Genomic DNA, 25912 nt, shown 5'->3' on the forward strand with positions numbered 1-25912 from the left:
ACTGTAGCAGTATCCTAATAGGAGATACTAATAAAATAGACAAAATCCCCACTTTCTACTCTCTACACTTTCTACTCTCTACTACAGTGGTTCCCAAACTGCGTGCCAGCGCCACAAGCACTTGCAGGGGTGGCACTGGTTGGAGGTCCAGGAACAGTTATTTATGGTCAATGTGATAGGCAAAACCAGGGCAACATTGTCCACCGCCACATAACTGCACCCAAGGATGACAGATGAGCACAGTGTACTCGAATAAGTTTTGCTGAATTTCTCACCAAGAAACTTTTGGCCTAGCGCTGCTGAGAAATAATGCTGATACTTTAGGATGCTGTGAACCAAGAAAGTTTGGGAACCACTGCTCTACTAAAAAAAAATGTTGACCTCTCTATCTCCCTGTTTAATATGTTAAGACAATATAGATTCCTAGGGGAGGTGAGTACATTGTCATACATTCTATATGGCCATTATCAGTAAAGGGGGAATTCAGTTAGGGGCAAAGTGCTGTTTTTTTTTGTACAGAAAATGGAGATTTTATCGCAGTAAGCCTCTATGCAGTTGTCAGTGAAAAAAATTATTGTTGATAATTCTCCATAGGTTTACCGTGAATTTCACTTAACCACTTTTGAGCAGGTGATAAGCTTGGGGAAATCCCCTATTTTAAGGTAAAAATGTCAGGATTTAGTTTAGCACCCGTGGGACACACTGAATGACTAATTAGGCACTTAGAAGTTTGCATTTATTTTACAGTTAGCCAATAATGACGTCCTTTTTGGGGACAAAAAGTGCAAAGTGATGGAAAGGGGAGTACAAGGTATGGTAGAACAGGTATACGGGTGCTTTATGAGTGGATTTGCAGGTGGGAGTAATATATATATATATATATATATATATATATATACTGCAAAGGTACCGGCTCTCCCATAAACTGTTCCAATATTGCGCCGGGTGCCCGTGTTGTAGAAAGTAATACACTAATCCTCGATGGCACAGCACTCCAGACGGCTTGTCAGAACAAATAATACACGGCAATTTGATCAGCAACGTTTCAATGTATTGCACATTGTCCTCAGGCTTACAAATCAAACATAAAACATACTTACATATATAGAGACCTCACCAGGTGTGAAACGCCGTTGATCCGGACACGGGACAGAAAACCCGCCCAGCGGCGTGTCCGTCAGTGATGACGTCATCCATGTGCTCCCCATCACCATGACAACCTTATACACTATACTTAAGACAACTGGTTCTGTAATGCATAAAGCAAAAACCGTCACATATCAAAATTGCTAATTCAGGAAACAGCATGCACATCATTAAACCCAATATCCAACATATGCACAATCATAGGATTATATTTATCTAAAATGACTCAAGCCCAGATATTCATTTAAACCTCTAGGTGACACAGTATCCAACCGTTGGATCCACTGTGCCTCCCTCTGCAGTAATTTCAATCCCCGATTACCTCCTCTCAATGAAGGCACAATGTGATCAATCATTCGATAGCGGACTGTCGTCAGTGGGTGGCGAGCAGTACTAAAGTGCCGTGCAACCGGTTGCTCACTTTTACCTGTATTAATCGCTGCCTTAATGGCCGACCTGTGAGCTGCCATACGTTCTTTGAAAGTTCTCTCTGTCTTTCCAATGTATGACAGCCCACAGGGGCAGATCAATTGGTACACCACAAAGCGAGACCCACATGTTAGACGGTGTTGGATTTGATATGTCTTCCCTGTGTGTGGGTGTTGGAATTTGTCTCCTGCTATCAAGAACTGGCATGTAGTGCATGTACATCTATAGCACCCTTTTCTCATGCCAAAAAATACTGATTGCGGTGTAGGGTCAAAGATATCTGTTCTAACTAGAATATCTCGGAGGTTTCTAGTTCTTTTGTAGCAGGGCATAATCCTGGTATCTACCAATTTCAAATCAGGGTCCGTCTGTATAAGCTCCCAATGTTTTTTAACTGAGCTTTTGATGGAATTACTGGCTGAGTTAAATTCCTGCACCCAAGGTATATGGGAGCTTTGTGACCGATTCTTATGTGAGTATAAAAGTTGTTGCCTATCTAGGGCAAGGGCCTTACTTTTGGCTTCCTTTAATAATTTAGGGCAGTAGCCTCGTTCCAAAAATTTTTGTGATATGATGTCAATCTGCTTGGCTGCCAACACAGGATCTGATGTGATGCGTTTGGCCCTAAGGAATTGGGAATACGGGAGCCCCCGCTTAAGAGGTAAAGGGTGACAGCTTTTGAAATGTAGCAGGTTATTTCTATCTGTGGGTTTTGAAAAAAGAGATGTAGTAATTTTCCCTTCACAAATGGTTAACTGTACATCAAGGAATTGAATAGTGTCTGCATCAATAGAATATGTAAGCTTGATAGGGTGTTCTCTACTATTGTGTGCATCTATGATGGCAATAAAGGATTCTCTGGCACCCTGCCAGATGACTAGCAAATCATCTATATACCTGCAAAAGAAAATGACATTCTTTGATATCTCCATATCCGCAAAAAACAATTCTTCCTCTACGTCAAACATGTAAATGTTAGAGTACGATGGGGCCACATTTGCAGCGTCGGGGTTGTGCGATGGGGTCCAATGTGGCCCCATCGTACTCTAACATTTACATGTTTGACGTAGAGGAAGAATTGTTTTTTGCGGATATGGAGATATCAAAGAATGTCATTTTCTTTTGCAGGTATATAGATGATTTGCTAGTCATCTGGCAGGGTGCCAGAGAATCCTTTATTGCCATCATAGATGCACACAATAGTAGAGAACACCCTATCAAGCTTACATATTCTATTGATGCAGACACTATTCAATTCCTTGATGTACAGTTAACCATTTGTGAAGGGAAAATTACTACATCTCTTTTTTCAAAACCCACAGATAGAAATAACCTGCTACATTTCAAAAGCTGTCACCCTTTACCTCTTAAGCGGGGGCTCCCGTATTCCCAATTCCTTAGGGCCAAACGCATCACATCAGATCCTGTGTTGGCAGCCAAGCAGATTGACATCATATCACAAAAATTTTTGGAACGAGGCTACTGCCCTAAATTATTAAAGGAAGCCAAAAGTAAGGCCCTTGCCCTAGATAGGCAACAACTTTTATACTCACATAAGAATCGGTCACAAAGCTCCCATATACCTTGGGTGCAGGAATTTAACTCAGCCAGTAATTCCATCAAAAGCTCAGTTAAAAAACATTGGGAGCTTATACAGACGGACCCTGATTTGAAATTGGTAGATACCAGGATTATGCCCTGCTACAAAAGAACTAGAAACCTCCGAGATATTCTAGTTAGAACAGATATCTTTGACCCTACACCGCAATCAGTATTTTTTGGCATGAGAAAAGGGTGCTATAGATGTACATGCACTACATGCCAGTTCTTGATAGCAGGAGACAAATTCCAACACCCACACACAGGGAAGACATATCAAATCCAACACCGTCTAACATGTGGGTCTCGCTTTGTGGTGTACCAATTGATCTGCCCCTGTGGGCTGTCATACATTGGAAAGACAGAGAGAACTTTCAAAGAACGTATGGCAGCTCACAGGTCGGCCATTAAGGCAGCGATTAATACAGGTAAAAGTGAGCAACCGGTTGCACGGCACTTTAGTACTGCTCGCCACCCACTGACGACAGTCCGCTATCGAATGATTGATCACATTGTGCCTTCATTGAGAGGAGGTAATCGGGGATTGAAATTACTGCAGAGGGAGGCACAGTGGATCCAACGGTTGGATACTGTGTCACCTAGAGGTTTAAATGAATATCTGGGCTTGAGTCATTTTAGATAAATATAATCCTATGATTGTGCATATGTTGGATATTGGGTTTAATGATGTGCATGCTGTTTCCTGAATTAGCAATTTTGATATGTGACGGTTTTTGCTTTATGCATTACAGAACCAGTTGTCTTAAGTATAGTGTATAAGGTTGTCATGGTGATGGGGAGCACATGGATGACGTCATCACTGACGGACACGCCGCTGGGCGGGTTTTCTGTCCCGTGTCCGGATCAACGGCGTTTCACACCTGGTGAGGTCTCTATATATGTAAGTATGTTTTATGTTTGATTTGTAAGCCTGAGGACAATGTGCAATACATTGAAACGTTGCTGATCAAATTGCCGTGTATTATTTGTTCTGACAAGCCGTCTGGAGTGCTGTGCCATCGAGGATTAGTATATATATATATATATATATATAATATATATAATACATATTTATGTACCCCCGATTTTAATTTAGATGCTTATTTTAATTAAAAACACTTGCTTTCTATCATTTTGCCAAGTTTTTAAAGAAATGCATATAACAGCCATTTTAAAAATGTAAGTACCCTGAACTTTAATTTGAACACTTATAGACTTCTATACTGTTTTCCTAGTTTGGCTTTTGTGGGTTATATACAAATTTTCCCATTTTTCTCCTACACTTTTCTCTGGTTTTGACGGCAGGAAACATAGCAGAATCCCGTTTTCACGAATTTGCAATAGGGTAGGTCCAGTCTACGGCAGTGTGCAAACTCGCTATAAGCAATTTTTTTTTTTTTTTTTTTGGAAGTTTGCGGTAAATGACTGCCTTATCGCGACTAATTGATCCCCCCCCCCCCTATATATCTATGCACCATGTGGAGGGTGAGTATCAGGCCTTGGTAAGAGTATATGGGGTTACTTATCCAAAATAGATAACAATTGCTTATTGTAAGCAGTGGTCGTCCTTTCCCGTAGTATGTCCATGGCAGATAATTGGTTGTATCATCAACCCTTGTGCTCACCTTTATTAAGGTATTTTTTCTGTAACAGGAATATACCAGGCATGGAGACCCATGGGTAAATATTACAAGTTATTTTGCAATTTAAGGTTAAAATACTTAGTGGAAATCCTCAACTACCAAGGCTACACATAAATGTTTAAAAGGTCTTCATTTTACTTTACATTTTTCACGTTTTTTATTTATTTATTTATTATTTTGCTTTATCTATCCTATCTATCCTATCTATCCTATCTATCCTATCTATCCTATCTATCCATCTATCTATCTATCTTATACTGTACATACAATTAGTAGCTTAGTAGCTCTTCTAACACACCCATGAGGTGGCTGCCCAGTATCCTTTTTAATTTTGGGGTGTTGCCTGTAGCCCTGATCCCCAGCTATTCTTTATTATGTTCAGTTTTCTAATCACTTTTCCATTGAGAGATGGGTTTAAAGTTTTCCTTTACACAATATTTTTTGTCTTCCCACCTCCATTTCTGTCAGTTATTTCAGGTCATTGAATTATGGTAATTTCAGTCCGTTATTACAGTTCATGAAAGTTTTAATCCAAATCCATCCAGTGGAACGCCCAGAGTAGGCTCCCCGGGTCATAGTTCTGACCAGAGTACACCAACGGGGGGAGGTCTTTCTGGGACCCCAACGCCCCCCTACCGGGCAGCCTCTGGTTGCTTTCATCCCAATCAGTGCAGGGGTGTCTGAATGCATAACCAGTTTCTTACATAGGACAGCATTTTCCATTGCACTTTACAATTTGAACAACAGTAATAGAACGAAACTGCGTAATAACAGACAGACCTAGAGGTAGAAAGGCCCTGCTCGCAAGCTTACAATCTATAGGGAAATAGGCATTGATACAAAAGGATAGGTACGAACTATTACATAATGGTCCATCAGATTGCAAAGGTTCTCAATGTGCTGCATTATATGGTCACGAAGCAATGTTGGCCAAGGGTCAAGTGAGTGTGAAAGTGAAGAACAGAGGTGATGTAATTAGATAGGGAGGCATTGAAGGTTATGTGGGTGGGTCCGGATTTTGATATACTTATCTGAAGAGGTGAGTTTTCAGGGAACGCTTGAAGGTCTGGAGACTACAGGCAAGTCTTATTGTGCGTGGGAGTACATTCCACATTCCAAAAAGATGAATGATCAAAAAATCTTCTGAATGATGCACTGATGGCATACTTGAGATGTATAGATATAGTTGACATTCCTTTTTTTGTTTGTTTATTTCAGTACTAGAATTACAATAAGGTAGATACAGGTGGCAATCACTGCTCTGTAGGCTTATTAGATCCATAGTTCTGTATACAATTCATTGTAACACATGAATTGGCAAAGAAAATATTTTGCTTGTTGTACCTTTTTAAATTCCTATCACTTAATGTGTGTTTCTATGATTTTATATATATATATATATATATATATATATATATATATATTATAAAAGCAGCAGAGATGGTGCTGCACTCCAATGATTTACACTTGAGACTAGGATAAGTTACAAGGTATATTATATGTATGTATCTCTGTCAAGCAGTCAGCTCAGCAGGCACTCTGTCATATAACTAATTGCTTTGGTGCTCCATCAATTTAGATACACAATTCACCTTAAAAACGATGGCACTCTGAGGGGTATATGCAATTGCCCGCGAATCGCGGCAATTTTTCGCCCGTTTTTTAATTCGACACAATTCGACCGTCGAATTCCGGCAGGTGGGTGCCGGAATTCTACATATTCAATAAAAAACGGATTAGACAGTCCCGCTGTCGAAAAACGGCCGATTTGACAGATTTTGATTAGATTTTTAAAAATGTAAAAAAAAACGGGAATAAACTATAAAAAAAACCCAAAAAAATTGCGTGGGGTCCCCCCTCCTAAGCATAACAAGCCTCGGGCTCTTTGAGCCGGTCCTGGTTCTAAAAATCCGGGGAAAACACTGTCAGGGGATCCCTCGTATTTTTAAAACCAGCACTGGGCTCTGCGCCTGGTGCAAAAAATACGGGGGACAAAAAGCGTAGGGGTCCCCCGTATTTTTTACACCAGCATCGGGCTCCACTAGCTGGGTAGATAATGCCACAGCCGGGGGACACTTTTATACTGGTCCCTGCGGCTGTGGCATTAAATACGCAACTAGTCACCCCTGGCCGGGGTACCCTGGAGGAGTGGGGACCCCTTCAATCAAGTGGTCCCCCCCTCAGCCACCCAAGGGCCAGGGGTGAAGCCCGAGGCTGTCCCCCCCCCCATCCAAGGGCTGCGGATGGGGGGCTGATAGCCTTGAGTAAAATGAAAGAATATTGTTTTTTTCCAGAAGAACTACAAGTCCCAGCAAGCCTCCCCCGCAAGCTGGTACTTGGAGAACCACAAGTACCAGCATGCGGGTGGAAAAACGGGCCCGCTGGTACCTGTAGTTCTACTGGAAAAAAAATACCCAAATAAAAACAGTAGACACACACCGTGAAAGTAAAAGTTTATTTCATACATGCCAACACATACATACTTACCTATGTTGACAGTCCGACACTGGCCACGCCCCTTTCGTCACTGAAGAATTCGGGGTACCTGTCGAAAAAATTCTACTTACCTAAATCCAGTGTCCGGATCTTTTTTAATAATCCTCGTACTTGGCAAAACAACAAAACTGCAAACCGAACCAAACGGACTGAAAGAGGTCCCATGTTTACACATGGGACCCCTTTCCACGAATGCCGGGACCCCACGTGACTCCTGTCACAGAGGGTCCCTTCAGCCAATCAGCGAGCGCCACGTCGTGGCACTCTGCTGATTGGCTATGCGTGTCTGAGCTGTCAGACAGCGCATCGCAAAGCCTTACCATTATATTCACTGGTGGGAACTTTGCGGTCAGCGGTGAGGTCACTTAGCGGTCAGCGGCTGACCACTAGTGACCTCACCGCTGACCGCAAAGTTCCCACCATTGAATATAATGGAGGAGCTTTGCGATGCGCTGTCTGCCAGCTCAGACGCACATTTTGGCAATCAGCAGAGTGTCATGACGTGGCGCTCGCTGATTGCCTGAAGGGACCCTCTGTGACAGCAGTCACAGGGGGTGTCTGCATTCGGGGAAAGGGGTCCTGTGTGTAAACATGGGACCCCTTTCAGTCCGCCTGGTCCGGGTGTTCGTTTTTTATTTTGACAAGTACGTGGATTATAAAAAAAGATCCGGACTCTGTTTTTTGGCGAGTATAATTTTTTTTGCAGGTACCCCGGATTTTTCACTGACGAGGGGGTCGTGGCCAGTGTCGGAGTGTCAACATAGGTAAGTATGTGTGTGTCGGCAGGTGTGAAATAAAGTTTTACTCTCACTGTGTGCGTGTCCTGTTTTTATTTGGGTATTTTTTCCCCCAGTAGAACTACAGGTACCAGTGGGCCCGTTTTTCCACCTGCATGCTGGTACTTGTGGTTCTCCAAGTACCAGCTTGCGGGGGAGGCTTGCTGGGACTTGTAGTAGTACTACTGGAAAAAACAATATTATTTCATTTTTCAAAAGGCTATCAGCCCCCCCATCCGCAGCCCTTGGATGGGGGGGACAGCCTCGGGCTTCACCCCTGGCCCTTGGATGGCTGAGGGGGGGGGGACCCCTTGATTGAAGGGGTCCCCACTCCAGGGTACCCCGGCCAGGGGGGACTAGTTGCGTATTTAATGCCACGGCCGCAGGGACCAGTATAAAAGTGTCCCCCCGGTTGTGGCATTATCAACCCAGCTAGTGGAGCCCGATGCTGGTGTAAAAAATACGGGGGACCCCTACGCTTTTTGTCCCCCGTATTTTTTGCACCAGCACCAGACGCAGAGCCCGGTGCTGGTTTTAAAAATACGGGGGTTCCCCTGACAGTTTTTTCCCCGGATTTTTAGAACCAGGACCGGCTCAAAGAGCCCGAGGCTGGTTATGCTTTGGAGGGGGGGACCCCACGCTTTTGTTTTTCTTATATTTACCCCATTCCATTAAAAAAAAATAAAAAAAAAAAATATATATATATATATTTTTTTTTAAAATATATATATTTTTTTTAAATATATAAATAATACTTGTGCCTCCTAAATAGACAAACCATGTACCTAATCCATTCTAATATAAATAGATATGCTATTACCAATAAAAAAAAACACAAAAAAAAACATGTTTTTAAATTTTTTTATTACATTCCGCCAGCAAAGTGTGGCGGATTGAAAATGACGAATTTACTGTCTAAAAGCACTGTTGTCGAATTTACAATCTTCAATTGAATATACTTTTGTCGAATTGCCGCATTTGTACCATTGCAGAAATGTCGAATTTGACAAATGTCGAATTTCAAAAAGTCGAATTTGGAAAGTCCATTTTTTTGACGAAAAGTACTGAATTGTATTGTCAAATATTTTTTTTTTGGGGCGAAAATGTCCCGTTTTTCGACATTTTCGGGAATTCGACCGCAATTGCATATACCCCTGAGACTTGAATAGTTTGAAGCATTGGTGTGATCTTGACAAAGGGGTTGCACCCCGAAAACGTTGGTTGTTTAATACACTTATATTCTTCAACTATTCAAGTCTAAGAATGCCATCGTTTTTATGGATGTATATATAATATAGCAAAAAAGGTGATTAACTCATCACAAAATCTCTTAAACCACAAGGCATGCATTCTTGAAACTTGGCAGCTAGCTTCTCCTAAGGTCCCAGGTGCTTGCTAAGAGCCGGCTTTACAAATGTCATCCCGTAGCGAAGCACGGGTATCCAGCTGGTGTATGTATGTATGTATGTATGTATATGTGTGTATATGTATGTATATATAATATGTGTGTGTGTGTGTGTGTGTATATATATATATATATATATATATATATATATATATATATATATATATATATATATATATATGTAAACAAAGGATGAGGTAGAAAAGGCGACCACTGGTGTCTATCAGACGCAGAGGATAGGCAGTTGCAATAAAAATTAAAAATTTATTTAAACTGTGGTGTACTAAAACAAAGATAGAGTAAAAAAGTGGAATTTTATACAGTAAAAATAATATAATAAGCACAGGGGGTTAAATAAAAATGCTTAAAAACTTTACAATTGACATAAAAATTGGTACATGGGACATTAAAACACAGGATTAAGAGAGTCAAAAAAGGAGATATAAAATGCAAAAAGTTGAAAAAAGGGAGTATAATAGCTTAACTTAATAGTTGAGGTATAGATCAAAGCAGCACCCAACGCGTTTCGTCCTGTCTGGACTTCATCAAGGGGTCTATATAATTTCCTGATGAGGATGCTGTTTAATAAGTTATGCACAGTGTATCCAACAGATGTAACGACTAGTGTTCTAACCCATCATTTTATGCTATAGTTTGTATGGTGAGCTTGCATGTGTTTTAATACCATTGAGTTGAATATCATATATATGTTCACCTGATTCGGATGTAAATACCCACAAATTGAAGCGGAAAGTCTGCAGTTAAAGCACATCTTGTATGTTTAATTTCAACTCCATTGTGGTGGTGTATAGAGCCCAAAATATGAGAATTGTTGATGTCCCAATATTTATGGACCTGACTGTGTATGTATGTATGTATGTATGTGTATGTGTGTGTGTGTGTGTGTGTGTGTGTATATATATATATATATATATATATATATACACACACACACATATATATATATATATATATATATATATATATATATATATATATACACACACACACACACACATATATATATATATATATATATATATATATATATATATATATATATATATATATATATATATACACACACATATATATATATATATATATATATATATATATATATATATACACACACAGCAATATCAGCCCGGCACTCTGTTTTCAGATCCAAACGCTGCCCTGGTGCCTTCAGTGTGAATTTCAATATCGTGCAAAAAAAAAGCTGCGGCACTCAAGGTCTTTAGAAAAAGTCAAGTGTATTCAAATAGTCAGAAACATTCCATCGACGTTTCGGGGACTCCAACCCCTTTGTCCAGATGTGTACAAGTGTATACACACATACTAGCAGATATAGAGAGACAGAGATACACCACCAATATTTGAAAGTTCTGACAAAATACCTACTTTATGCAAAAAAGACAATAGCCATAAGAGATGCTTGGCCAGAATTAACACAGATGTTGTAATATGGTAAAGCATCATGTTACATATACTTGTTTCTCCTTTGTTTAGATGGTTCAGACATTATACAGCAATGGGGCAAATTCAATATGGGAGCATTCATTGCTGGACCCTGCATCAATAATGAGTGGAAAGAGGAAAGCGAATCCCCAGGATAAAGTGCAGTAAGTCTTCCAAAGCCATTAACCTGCTTTTTGTTATTTTACTGTATAGGCTGTATAAAGCATTTGTCATGTCTGTCTACTACAGATTGTAACCTGTTGCAGGTTGGATTCACAATGTCTCCTGTCAGCTGCATGCTCTTGGAATGTACATTTACATGTTTTCTCGTTTTGAATGTGTTTGAAGACCAGCAAAAGTCATAGGATACTAGTTTTTTTGTTTTATTTATTTATTTGTATTAGAGAATTCGTGATTCCACGTGGCGCTACTTTACACCTCTAGAGTAAATTAAACTTGTGCTTACACAACAAGATTCACATCAAACAGGTATTTGCGAATGGAGTGAACAGATCAACACTGAAACAAAGAACAGGCATAGTGCAATCCTGTTAAAAATTAAAAGATCCTTTTTGAATTAACTGGCGGTGATGGAGCGTTGATGGGGACCGCGCGGGGAAACTGGAGCGGGTCAGCTGCGATTTCAGGGTGGCTGTGTGACTTCTTACACAGCCTAGCTGCGGCTGCAGGGGGTTGTCCACAGTTGCGGCGACCGCCCACTGGGCAGGCCATTCAGCAGTCTGAGCGGCCTTGCCCTGTGATGGGCGGCCCCCAGTATGCGAAAGAACGGATTGCAGATTCTGCTTTTTAGCAGAATTTGCAATCCGTACAAAAAAAACCCCAAAGTCCCACCTTTCTGTAGAGGTGTGAACAGATGCATCAAGCTGTCAGTCACTGCACTCTCTAACATAAGTCATGTATTTTAGCAACGTTGTGTTTACAATGCACTTTAGCATTGCATAAATAAACAAATTATTGTGGCCATAAGGTGAAGATGAATTTTTATTTTATTTGTTCGAGGCACAAAGTAGCCTGTAGCTATTCCAAGAATGTTTTGAAGTATTAGCCTTGAAGGTTTATTATTTGCTTCCCCCATTCTTTTTTTCTTTGTGTGTCTATTTTTTGCTCTTTTTTTTTAGTAGTGAACTCCTTTTAGATACATTTTTTTTCTTCAAAGGCTGTCATAGGTCTGCAACCTCGGCCCTCCAGCTGCTGTGGAACTACACATCCTAGCATGCCCTGTCACAGTTTTTCTTTTAAGGTATGATAAAATTGAGGCAGGGCATGCTGGGATGTGTAGTTCCACAGCAGCTGGAGGGCCGAGGTTGAAGACCCGTGGTTTAGTTGCATCAGTCATCATTATTTCATACATAAGAAACTGCTAATCTGAGGTCATTGTGTAGTCTTCAAACCGTCTATTTGTCTTTTTGTGTATTGAGAGGCTAACTGTAGAAGTCCGCTATTCTTGCCGTAAATTTGCCTGTTTATATTTACAGTCCAAACAAAGCAGAATTTATCCGAGCTAAATATCAAATGCTGGCATTTGTTCACCGATTACCCTGCCGCGAGGATGATAGTGTTACAGCCAAAGACCTTAGTAAGGTAAACATTGTTTCTTGTTATTCACAAACCTGCTGCTCTGCTATATTTTGTTATAGAAGGCATATTCTTATTTCTGGCTCAGTGATCTGTGACGAGGGAATATGTTTATCATAATCAGCACGGCTGGTGCAGTGGTTACATTACTGCCTCACAGCTCAGATCATGAGATCAGTTCCTGGCCAAGGCACTCTGTGGGATTTTCATGTTCTCCCTGTGTTTGCATGGGTGTATTCTGGGTACTCCCAGTTTCATTGGGGTTTCAATCATGGGTGCAATGTGTGCGGTGCACACGGGCCCCTGGGTCCAGGGGGGCCCCCACACCGCACACATTGCACCCATATTTTAGTACTCATCTCTCCAGAGTCCAGTGTCGGATGCTGCAGCCACCTCCACCGCGCAAAAAATCCACTCCAAAATGGCCGCAGCGCATGTGCACTTTGAATTTTGTCTCCGGAACATGTTTCCGGAGACCTGCGCAGTAGGTTCCGGCACAGTGTCTGAGCCTACAGCGCCGTGGAGAGGAGGGGGCCCACCTGGAGTCACACGGGCCCCCTCCTTGCTTAAGACGCCCCTGCCCAGTTTCCTGTGCGCTACATAAAGAACTGCTAATAAATAAATACCATTCTGTTTTTCTCTGACGTCCTAGTGGATGCTGGGTACTCCGTAAGGAACATGGGGAATAGACGGGCTCTGCAGGAGACTGGGCACTCTAAAGAAAAGATTAGGTACTACATCTGGTGTGCACTGGCTCCTCCCTCTATGCCCCTCCTCCAGACCTCAGTTAGAATCTGTGCCCGGCCAGAGCTGGGTGCTCCTAGTGGGCTCTCCTGAGCTTCTAGTAAAGAAAGTATTTGTTAGGTTTTTTATTTTCAGTGAGATCTGCTGGCAACAGACTCACTGCTACGAGGGACTGAGGGGAGAGAAGCGAACCTACCTGCTTGCAGCTAGCTTGGGCTTCTAAGGTTACTGGACACCATTAGCTCCAGAGGGATCGAACACTGGGCCCGTCGACGATCGTCCGGTCCCGGAGCCGCACCGCCGTCCCCCTTGCAGAGCCAGAAGCAAGAAGAACATCCTGAAAATCAGCGGCTGAAGACTTCGGTCTTCATTAAGGTAGCGCACAGCACTGCAGCTGTGCGCCATTGCTCCCTATGCACACCACACACTCCGGTCACTGATGGGTGCTGGGGGGGAGCCCTGGGCTGCAATTAGAGTACCTTCTATGGCAAAAAGCACATAATATAGTCCAATAAACTATATATGTGCAAAATCCCCCGCCATAATATAAATATAAGAGCGGGAGAAGTCCGCCGAGAAGGGGGCGGGGCTATCTCCCTCAGCACACTGGCGCCATTTCCTCTTCACAGCTCCGCTGGAAGACAGCTCCCCAGGCTCTCCCCTGCAGTTTCCAGGCTCAAAGGGTAAAAAAGAGAGGGGGGGCACTAAATTTAGGCGCAAATTGTATATGTAAAGCAGCTATAGGGAAAAATCACTTTGTGTTAGTGTACATCCCTGATTATATAGCGCTGTGGTGTGTGCTGGCATACTCTCTCTCTGTCTCCCCAAAGGACTTTGTGGGGTCCTGTCCTCAGTCAGAGCATTCCCTGTGTGTGTGTGCGGTGTGTCGGTACGGCTGTGTCGACATGTTTGATGAGGACGCTTACGTGGAGGCGGAGCAGGTGCCGATAAGTGTGATGTCGCCCCCTGCGGGGCCGACACCTGAGTGGATGGATATGTGGAAGGTGTTAACCGACAGTGTCAACTCCTTACATAAAAGGTTCGATGACGCAGCTTTGGGACAGCCGGCATCTCAGCCCGCGCCTGCCCAGGCATCTCAGAGGCCGTCAGGGGCTCAAAACCGCCCGCTACCTCAGATGGCTGACACAGATGTCGACACGGAGTCTGACTCCAGTGTCGACGAGGATGAGACAAATATACAATCCACTAGGGCCATCCGATGTATGATTACGGCAATGAAAAATGTGTTGCACATTTCTGACATTAACCCGGTTACCACAAAAAAGGGTATTATGTTTTGGGAGAAAAAGCAGCCAGTGACTTTTCCCCCATCTGATGAGTTAAACGAATTGTGTGAAGAAGCGTGGGGTTCCCCAGATAAGAAACTAGTAATTTCTAAGCGGTTACTAATGGCGTACCCTTTCCCGCCAACGGATAGGTTACGCTGGGAGACATCCCCTAGGGTGGACAAAGCGCTCACACGCTTATCAAAAAAGGTGGCACTGCCGTCTCAGGATACGGCCGCCTTAAAGGAGCCTGCAGATAGAAAGCAGGAGGCTATCCTGAAGTCTGTGTATACACACTCAGGTACTATACTGAGACCTGCTATTGCTTCAGCATGGATGTGCAGTGCTGCAGCAGCGTGGTCTGATTCCCTGTCTGATAACATTGATTCCCTTGACAGGGACACTATATTGCTAACCATAGAGCATATTAAAGACGTAGTCTTATATATGAGAGATGCACAGAGGGACATTTGCCGGCTGGCATCTAGAATTAATGCAATGTCCATTTCTGCCAGGAGAGTATTATGGACTCGGCAGTGGACGGGTGATGCTGATTCTAAAAGGCACATGGAAATTTTGCCTTATAAGGGTGAGGAATTGTTTGGGGACGGTCTTTCGGACCTCGTATCCACAGCAACAGCTGGGAAGTCGACTTTTTTAACCTCAGGTTCCCTCACAGCCTAAGAAAGCACTGTATTATCAAGTACAGTCCTTTCAGCCTCAGGGGAGGCAAGCGGGTTAGAGGCGCGTCCTTTCTGCCCAGAGGCAGGGGTAGAGGGAAAAAGCTGCACCATACAGCCAGTTCCCAAGAACAAAAATCCTCCCCTGCTTCCACTAAGTCCACCGCATGACGCTGGGGCTCCACATGTGGAGCCAGGTGCGGTGGGGGCCCGTCTCCGGAACGTCAGCGACCAGTGGGTTCGCTCACAGGTGGATCTCTGGGTTCTACAAGTGGTATCTCAGGGATACAAGCTGGAATTCGAGACGTCTCCCCCTCGCCGTTACCTCAAATCAGCCTTGCCAGCTACTCCCCAGGACAGGGAGGTAGTACTGGCGGCAATTCACAAGCTGTACCTCCAGCAGGTGATAATAAAAGTTCCCCTCCTTCAACAGGGACGGGGTTACTATTCCACAATGTTTGTGGTACCGAAACCAGACGGTTCGGTGAGACCCATTCTAAATTTGAAATCCTTGGACACTTATATAAGGAAGTTCAAGTTCAAAATGGAATCGCTCAGGGCGGTTATTGCAAGCCTGGAAGAGGGGGATTACATGGTATCACTGGACATCAAGGATGCTTACCTACATGTCCCCATTTACCCACCTCACCAGGTGTACCTCCGGTTTGTGGTACAGGACTGCCATTACCAATTCCAGACGTTGCCGTTTGGTCTGTCCACGGCACCGAGGGTATTTACCAAAGTAATGGCCGAAATGATGATACTCCTTCGAAAGAAGGGAGTTATAATTATCCCGTACTTGGACGATCTCCTTATAAAGGCGAGGTCCAGGGAGCAGTTGTTGGTCGGAGTAGCACTATCTCAGGAAGTGGTACAACAGCACGGCTGGATTCTGAATATCCCGAAGTCGCAGCTGGTTCCTACGACGCGTCTGCTGTTCCTGGGTATGATTCTGGACACAGAACAGAAGAAGGTGTTTCTCCCGGAGGAGAAGGCCAAGGAGTTGTCATCTCTGGTCAGAGACCTCCTAAAACCAAAACAGGTGTCGGTGCATCACTGCACGCGAGTCCTGGGAAAGATGGTAGCTTCTTACGAGGCAATTCCATTCGGCAGGTTCCATGCACGGATCTTTCAGTGGGATCTGTTAGACAAGTGGTCCGGATCGCATCTTCAGATGCATCGGCTGATCACCCTGTCCCCGAGGGCCAGGGTGTCTGCTGTGGTGGCTGCAGAGTGCTCATCTTCTCGAGGGCCACAGGTTCGGCATACAGGACTGGATCCTGGTGACCACGGATGCAAGCCTCCGAGGTTGGGGGGCAGTCACTCAGGGAAGAAACTTCCAAGGACAATGGTCGAGTCAGGAAGCTTCCCTACACATAAATATTCTGGAACTAAGGGCCATTTACAATGCCCTAAGTCAGGCAAGACCCCTGCTTCAAAACCAGCCGGTGCTGATTCAGTCAGACAACATCACGGCGGTCGCCCATGTAAACCGACAGGGCGGCACAAGAAGCAGGATGGCGATGGCAGAAGCCACAAGGATTCTCCGATGGGCGGAAAATCACGTGATAGCACTGTCAGCGGTGTTCATTCCGGGAGTGGACAACTGGGAAGCAGACTTCCTCAGCAGGCACGACCTCTACCCGGGAGAGTGGGGACTTCATCCAGAAGTCTTCCAGCTGATTGTAAATCGTTGGGAAAGGCCACAGGTGGACATGATGGCGTCCCGCCTCAACAAAAAGCTAAAAAGATATTGCGCCAGGTCAAGGGACCCTCAGGCGATAGCTGTGGACGCTCTAGTGACACCGTGGGTGTACCAGTCGGTTTATGTGTTCCCTCCTCTTCCTCTCATACCAAAGGTACTGAGGATAATAAGAAAGAGAGGAGTAAGAACTATACTCATCGTTCCGGACTGGCCAAGAAGGACTTGGTACCCGGAACTACAAGAAATGATCTCAGAGGACCCTTGGCCTCTGCCTCTCAGACAGGACCTGCTACAGCAGGGGCCCTGTCTGTTCCAAGACTTACCGCGGCTGCGTTTGACGGCATGGCGGTTGAACGCCGCATCCTGATGGAAAAGGGCATTCCGGTTGAAGTCATTCCTACGCTGATAAAAGCAAGGAAGGATGTGACAGCAAAACATTATCACCGCATATGGCGAAAATATGTTGCTTGGTGTGAGGCTATGAAGGCCCCAACAGAAGAATTTCAGCTGGGTCGATTTCTGCACTTCCTACAGTCAGGAGTGACTATGGGCCTAAAATTGGGATCCATTAAAGTCCAGATTTCGGCCCTGTCTATTTTCTTTCAAAAAGAACTGGCTTCACTGCCTGAAGTTCAGACGTTTGTTAAGGGAGTGCTGCATATTCAGCCCCCTTTTGTGCCCCCAGTGGCACCTTGGGATCTCAACGTTGTGTTGGATTTCCTAAAATCACATTGGTTTGAGCCACTTCAGACCGTGGAGTTGAAATATCTCACGTGGAAAGTGGTCATGCTTTTGGCCTTGGCTTCGGCTAGGCGTGTGTCAGAATTGGCGGCGTGGTCATGTAAAAGACCCTATCTGATCTTCCATATGGACAGGGCAGAATTGAGGACTCGTCCTCAATTTCTCCCTAAGGTGGTATCAGCGTTTCATTTGAACCAACCTATTGTGGTGCTTGCGGCTACTCGGGACTTGGAGGCTTCCAAGTTGCTGGACGTAGTCCGGGCCCTGAAAATCTATGTTTCCAGGACGGCTAGAGTCAGAAAGACTGACTCGCTGTTTATCCTGCATGCACCCAACAAGCTGGGTGCTCCTGCTTCTAAGCAGACTATTGCTCGCTGGATCTGTTGCACGATTCAACTTGCACATTCTGCGGCTGGACTGCCGCATCCTAAATCAGTAAAAGCCCATTCCACGAGGAAGGTGGGCTCTTCTTGGGCGGCTGCCCGAGGGGTCTCGGCTTTACAACTTTGCCGAGCTGCTACCTGGTCAGGATCAAACACGTTAGCAAAATTCTACAAGTTTGATACCCTGGCTGAGGAGGACCTTGAGTTTGCTCATTCGGTGCTGCAGAGTCATCCGCACTCTCCCGCCCGTTTGGGAGCTTTGGTATAATCCCCATGGTCCTTACGGAGTACCCAGCATCCACTAGGACGTCAGAGAAAATAAGATTTTACTCACCGGTAAATCTATTTCTCGTAGTCCGTAGTGGATGCTGGGAGCCCGTCCCAAGTGCGGAATTCTGCAATACTTGTATATAGTTATTGCTTAACTATAGGGTTTTTTGTTCTGGGCCATCAGTTTAATGAGGCTCAGTTGTTGTTCATACTGTTAACTGGGTATAATTATCACAAGTTGTACGGTGTGATTGGTGTGGCTGGTATGAGTCTTACCCTGGATTCCAAATCCTTTCCTAGTAATGTCAGCTCTTCCGGGCACAGTTTCCCTAACTGAGGTCTGGAGGAGGGGCATAGAGGGAGGAGCCAGTGCACACCAGATGTAGTACCTAATCTTTTCATTAGAGTGCCCAGTCTCCTGCGGAGCCCGTCTATTCCCCATGGTCCTTACGGAGTACCCAGCATCCACTACGGACTACGAGAAATAGATTTACCGGTGAGTAAAATCTTATTTATTATCTGCTTCTGAGAGATTGTCTGATTATGTCCACTTGTATATACAGCACCCTCTGTGTGTGTGTGTGTGTGTGTGTGTGTGTGTGTGTGTGTGTGTGTGTTCGTTCGTTCGTTCTACTGTTTGGTAAACCAGTCACTATACTGTTGTTACTTTGGAATTGCAGTAACAGAGATAAACCTTTCTGTAACGTTAACCCTTCCAAAATGCAAGAGATACAGTTTGATTTCTCATACGTCCTAGAGGATGCTGGGGATGCTTCAAGAACCATGGGGGTATAGACGGGATCCATAGGAGACATGGGCACACTATAAGACTTTGAATGGGTGTGACCTGGCTCCTCCCTCTATGCCCCTCCTCCAGACTACAGTTAGATTCTGTGCCCAGTGAGACTGGATGCACACTGAGGAGCTCTCCAGAGTTTCTCAGAAAAATACTATTATTAGGTTTATTATTTTCAGGGAGACCTGCTGGCAACAGGCTCCCTGCATCGTGGGACTGAGGGGAGAAAAGCAGACCTACTTCTCTGAGTTCAAGGGCTCTGCTTCTTAGGCTACTGGACACCATTAGCTCCAGAGGCTTCGATCACTTGGTGCGCCTAGCTGCTTGTTCCCGGAGCCGCGCCGTCACCCCCCTCACAGAGCCAGAAGACAGGAGCTGGGTGAGTATAAGAAGATCAGAAGACTTCAGTGACGGCAGAAGACGGCGTTTGAGGTACCGCGCAGCGGCCGCGCTGCGCGCCATGCTCCCACACATAACTCGGCACTGCAGGGTGCAGGGCGCAGGGGGGGCGCCCTGGGCAGCATGAACACCACAAACGCCAAGTGATAACGGTGCCTAGGCACTAGTTAAGGGACCCCCGCCAGTATAAAGATAAATTTAAGCGGGACTGAAGCGTGCCATGTAGTGGGCGGGGCTTAGCCCACACAGCTCTGACCAGCGCCATTATTCTCTTCACAGAAGCTGCAGAGACGCTGGCCCCGACCTCCACACTGCTGTACAAGTAACAGGGTGCAAAACGGGGGGGGAGGGGGCACAAGGGATTTGGTGCTTATATATATATATATATATATATATATATATATATATATATATATATATATATATATATATATATATATATATATATAGCGCTAACAGGTCTGGGCAGTCTTTTTACTTGCTTCAGTACCGGGATAGGCGCTGGGTGTGAGCTGGCAGAACTCCCTCTGTGTCTCTCTTACAGGCTTTGTTGTGGGTCTGTCTCCTATAGCCCCAGTGTGGTTGTGGGTGTCGGTACATGTGTGTCAACATGTCTGAGGCTGAGTGCTCTTCCCAGGAGGAGGCTGGAGTAAGGACAGATAGGTGAGAGTGGCCGTGTCGGCACCGCCGACGGATGATTGGGTGAATATGTTGAGTGTTTTAAACGCAAATGTGACTAGGTTGATTAAAAGATTTGATAAATCTGAGTCTAAGAACCAGACATGGAGAAAATCCATGGAGGTAGCTTTGTCACAAGCCCAGACCCCTTCGGGGTCACAGAAACGTGCCTTTACCCAGATAGATGATACAGATACCGACACGGACTCTGATTCCAGTGTCGACTATAGTGATGCCAGATTAAATGCAAATCTGGCTAAGAGTATTCAGTACATGATTGTGGCGATAAAAGACGTATTACATATCACGGAGGACCCTGTTGTTCCTGATACGATGGTCTGTATGTTTAAAGGAAAGAAACTGAGGTAACGTTTCCTCCCTCTCATGAACTGAACGCACTTTTTGAAAAGGCTTGGGAAAATCCTGACAAGAAGATACAGGTTCCCAAAAGAATTCCAGTGGCATATCCGTTCCCCTCTGGGGACAGGGAAAGGTGGGAGTCAATCCCCACGGTAGACAAAGCTTTATCGCGTCTGTCCAAAAAGGTGGTGCTTCCGTCCCCTGACACGGCAGCCCTAAAGGATCCTGCAGGAAAGCAGGAAAATACACTAAAATCCATTTATGTCACCACAGGGTCGCTACTCAGGCCTGCCGTTGCTTCGGCATGGGTGAGTAGCGCTATTGAAAAGTGGGCAGATAACTTGTCGTCTGAGGTAGATACCCTAGACAGGGATAGTGTGCTTTTGACTCTGGGTCACATCAGTGACGCTGCAGCATATTTAAAAGAAGCTGTAAGGGATATTGGCCTTTTGGGATCAAGGGCCAATGCCATGGCAGTCTCAGCAAGGAGAGCATTGTGGATTCATCAATGGAATGCTGACGCTGACTCTAAGAAGACGATGGAGTCTCTACCGTTTAACGGTAGGGTCTTGTTTGGTGACGGCCTCACTGACCTGGTGTCTACGGCTACCGCGGGTAAGTCTTCATTTTTACCTTATGTTCCTGCACAGCAGAAGAAATCGCCTCACTATCAGATGCAGTCCTTTCGGCCCAATAAATTCAAAAAAGGACGTGGGTCCTCCTTCCTTGATGCGAGGGGAGAGGAAGGGGAAAAAGGTCACAGGCTGTGGCAAGTTCCCAAGAGCAGAAGTCCTCTCCGGCTTCTACCAAATCCACCGCATGACACTGGGGCTCCTCTGCGGGAGTCCGCACCGGTGGGGGCACGTCTCCAACTCTTCAGTCAGGTCTGGGTGCACTCGGACCTGGATCCTTGGATAGTAGAAATAGTAACCCAAGGATACAGGTTAGAGTTTCAAGACGGGCCCCTTCACCGATTTTTCAAATAGGCCTTGCCAGCTTCTCTTCTAGAAAGGGAGATAGTATGCGCTGCGATACTCAAGTTGTGTCAAAATCAAGTAATTGTCACGGTGCCCCCGTCACAACAGGGGGGAGGCTTTTATTCGAGCCTGTTCGTGGTCCCCGAAGCCGGATGGCTCAGTCAGGCCGATTCTGAACCTAAAATCCCTCAATTTCTTGCTACAAAAATTCAAATTCAAGATGGAATCTCTCCGAGCAGTGATCTCCAGTCTGGAAGAGGGGGATTTTATGGTGTTGGTCGACATAAAAGATGCCTACTTGCATGTCCCCATATATCCTCCACATCAGGCTTACCTGAGATTTGCTGTGCAGGATTGTCATTACCAATTTCAGACGTTGCCGTTTGGTCTGTCCACGGCTCCGAGGATTTTCACCAAAGTAATGGCGGAAATTATGGTTCTCTTGCGCAAGCAGGGAATCTCAATTATCCCGTACTTGGACGATCTCCTCATAAAGGCGAGGTCCAAGGAGCAATTGCTGAAAAATGTTGCTCTTTCTCTGACGATTCTGCAACAACATGGTTGGCTCCTGAATTTGCCAAAATCACAGTTGGATCCGACGACACGGCTGTCTTTTCTGGGTATGATTCTGGATACAGAATTGCAGAGCTTTCCTTCCAGTGGAAAATGCTCTGGAAATACAGAACATGGTAAAACAGATTCTGAAACCTACAAAGGTGTCCGTTCTTCAATGCACTCGGTTGCTGGGAAAGATGGTGGCGGCCTACAAGGCCATTCCGTAGGTTCCATGCCAGGGTGTTTCAGTGGAACCTGTTGGACCAGTGGTCCGGGTCTCACCTGGACATGCACCGGAAGATAATTCTATCTCCCAGGACCAGAATCTCCCTTCTGTGGTGGCTGCACAGTTCTCACCTTCTGGAGGGATGCAGGTTCGGGATTCAGGATTGGATCCTGGTGACCACAGCCTCCGAGGCTGGGGAGCAGTCACACAGGGAAGAAACTTTCAGGGAAATTGGTCAAGCCAGGAAGCTTGTCTACACATAAACATTCTGGAATTAAGGGCCATTTACAACGGCATACTGCAAGCAGAACAGCTTCTAGGTCTGCCTGTCTTGATTCAGTCAGACAACGTGACAGCGGTGGCGTACATAAACCGCCAAGGCGGAACAAGGAGCAGAGCGGCGATGGGCGAGGCCACGAAGGTTCTTCGCTGGGCGGATAGACATGCCAGTGCTCTGTCAGCAGTCTTCATTCCAAGAGTGGACAACTGGGAAGCAGACTTCCTCAGCAGACACGATCTCCATCCAGGAGAGTGGGGTCTTCATCAAGAGGTCTTTGCAGAAGTGACAAGTCGTTGGGGAGTTCAAGTAGACATGTTGGCGTCCCGCCCAACAAGAAACTTCAGAGATATTGTTCCAGGTCAAGGGACCCTCAAGCGATTGCGGTGGACGCCCTAGTGACACCGTGGGTGTTTCCGTCGGTATATGTGTTCCCTCCACTTCCACTCATTCCAAAGGTGATAAAAATTACAAGAAGAACAAGGGTTCAGGCGATCCTCATTGTTCAGGATTGGCCAAAAAGGGCCTGGTATCCAGATCTTCAGGAGTTTCTCATAGAAGATCCCTGGCCTCTTCCTCTTCGGGAGGAAATGTTACAACAGGGGCTGTGCGTGTATCAGGACTTACCGCGGCTGCGTTTGACGGTGTAGCGGTTGAACACCAAATCCTAGCCCGAAAGGGTATTCCCAGTGAAGTCATTCCCACACTTCCTCAGGCTAGAAAAGAAGTAACGGCAAAGCATTACCACCGTATTTGGAGAAAATATGTGTCTTGGTGTGAATCCAAGAAGGCTCCTATGGAAGAATTTCACCTGGGGCGTTTGCTCCACTTCCTACAAGCAGGTGTGGATGCGGGCCTAAAGTTAGGCTCTATTAAAGTACAGATTTCGGCCTTGTCGATCTTCTTTCAGAAGGAATTGGCTTCTCTTCCAGAAGTTTAGACCTTCATTAAAGGCGTGCTGCACATCCAACCTCCATTTGTGCCTCCTGTGGCACCATGGGATCTTAATGTAGTGTTGCAGTTCCTGCAATCTCATTAGTTTGACCCTTTACGTAAGGTTGAACTGAAATTCCTTACTTGGAAAGTAGTCATGTTGTTGGCCTTGGCATCTGCAAGGCGAGTGTCTGAGTTGGTGGCTTTGTCTCACAAGAGCCCCTATTTAATTTTCCATGCTGATAGAGCGGAGTTGAGAACTCGTCGGCAATTTCTACCGAAAGTGGTTTCATCATTTCACGTGAACCAGCCTATTGTGGTGCCAGTGGCTACTGATGCCTTGTCGGATTCGAAGTCTCTCGATGTGGTCAGCTTTGAAAATCTATGTTGCCAGAACGGCTCAGATTAGGAAAACAGAGGGGGCTCCTGCTTCCAAGCAGACTATTGCGCGCTGGATCTGTAATACGATTCAACAGGCTCATTCAACGGCAGGATTGCCGTTACCGAAATCGGTGAAAGCCCATTCTACCAGAAAGGTGGGCTCATCCTGGGCGGCTGCCCGAGGAGTTTCGGCATTACAGCTTTGCCGAGCTGCTACTTGGTCGGGTTCAAACACCTTTGCGAAGTTTTACAAGTTTGATACCCTGGCTGAGGAGGACCTCTTGTTTGGTCAATCGGTGCTGCAGAGTCATCTGCACTCTCCCGCCCGTTCTAGAGCTTTGGTATAAACCTCATGGTTCTTGAAGCATCCCCAGCATCCTCTAGGACGTATGAGAAAATAGGATTTTAATACCTACCGGTAAATCCTTTTCTCTTAGTCCGTAGAGGATGCTGGGCGCCCGTCCCAGTGCAGGCTGTATCTGCAGTTTGGTTATAGTTACGCTCATGTTGCGTTGAGTTCAGTCAATCTGTGACTGTTGTTGGTCATGACGTTGCATGCGCTGTTTGTTGGATGTCGTGTTGGAGGAGTGAGCTGGTATGTATCTCACCTTGGTTTAAAATAATTAAATAAATCATTTTCCTCGAAATGTCCGTCTCCCTGGGCACAGTTCCTACAACTGGAGTCTGGAGGAGGGGCATAGAGGGAGGAGCCAGTTCACACCCATTCAAAGTCTTATAGTGTGCCCATGTCTAGTGCGGATCCCGTCTATACCCCCATGGTTCTTGAAGCATCCCCAGCATCCTCTACGGACTAAGAGAAAAGGATTTACCGGTAGGTATTAAAATCCTATTTTTTGTGAACGGTTATCAATATTTCTGCATTTGTTTGTCTGAATGTAACATTTTCTTAATCAACTTCTTGAAATGCCATTATTGAACATGTTGCTCTGCAGTTTAGTAAATGTAGTGATTTCAACCTAATTTTTTCTGTACCTTTTTGATAAATTATGCTTAGAATCTTCTGGGGGTATATTTACGAAAAGTCTGATGGTAAAACCCGGCGCTTCTGATTGTGTTTATGCCCTATATTTAAAAGGGCAGTGCTTTTACACAGCTTGGTCTTGATAGTAAAAGCATTGTCCTTTTACATATCTGCCATAAGCCTTGTCATAAGCTTCACTAATAGACACTTCATAAATAATGCCCCAGAACTGATACTCTCTGATATAAAGTACGTGAGTGATGTGTATGAATTTCTTATCTCTGGGCACAACATATGTAAATTGTTGCTTCAGGTATATGTGCTTTCAGATTGTTTGCAAGCTGCGTGACCTACAGTCTATTAGAGGGGTTCTCTAGCAGCGCATCTTTGCATAGAACACATTAAAATATTCTATTTTGTTACTCATATTTCAGTTCTAAGGGTAGATTCATCATTTGCAGCTGTGCACATTGCAGGTAATTATGTGAGGGAAAGCTACTTGTATTTACTTTCACTAAAAGCAGGCCTGGAAATAAACATCATTGATTTGTGCCAATTGAATTTCATTGCTAATTGCATCACCTCTGATGAGTTATAGGTTACTTTAGATTCAAAGGGGGATATTCAATTGTTTGAAAAGTCAGTTGGGTGTCTGTTTTTTTTCCTTTCTAATAGTCTGGAAAAAACAGACACCTAACCGACTTTCCAAACAATTGAATATCCCCCAAAGACGTCGGGGCAAAAGGCCTAAATGGCAGGCTGTAATAAGAACCTTTTGTAGCAAGGAGGCAATACGTTCACTGGTAGTGGTCAACAAGTAATATCCCTTTCACACCGCACATTCCTGGGTCACCTGGTAATTTAACCCGGGAATAACCATGCTTTATTGAATACCGGGCCAGGGGCAATGTGAATGGGTTGCCGGGTCGATGGGACCTGTTCACTACATAGAGAAAGGCGGTGCACAGATTAGCTCTGCCCATGATGC

General features: G+C 45.0%; 1 protein-coding gene across 1 annotated transcript in view; it reads left to right on the plus strand.

Annotated features, from left to right (window-relative positions):
• Positions 1–25912, plus strand: part of GIT2 (GIT ArfGAP 2) — a 195537-nt gene that overhangs the window by 75525 nt on the left and 94100 nt on the right. The window contains exons 4-5 of the mRNA XM_063938779.1: positions 11007–11119; positions 12452–12557. Of these exons, the coding sequence (XP_063794849.1) occupies positions 11007–11119; positions 12452–12557 (219 nt within the window). The remainder of the gene's footprint in view (positions 1–11006; positions 11120–12451; positions 12558–25912) is intronic.

Source organism: Pseudophryne corroboree, chromosome 1 (genome assembly GCF_028390025.1).
Source record: "Pseudophryne corroboree isolate aPseCor3 chromosome 1, aPseCor3.hap2, whole genome shotgun sequence".
In the NCBI taxonomy this organism is placed as follows: Eukaryota; Metazoa; Chordata; class Amphibia; order Anura; family Myobatrachidae; genus Pseudophryne; species Pseudophryne corroboree.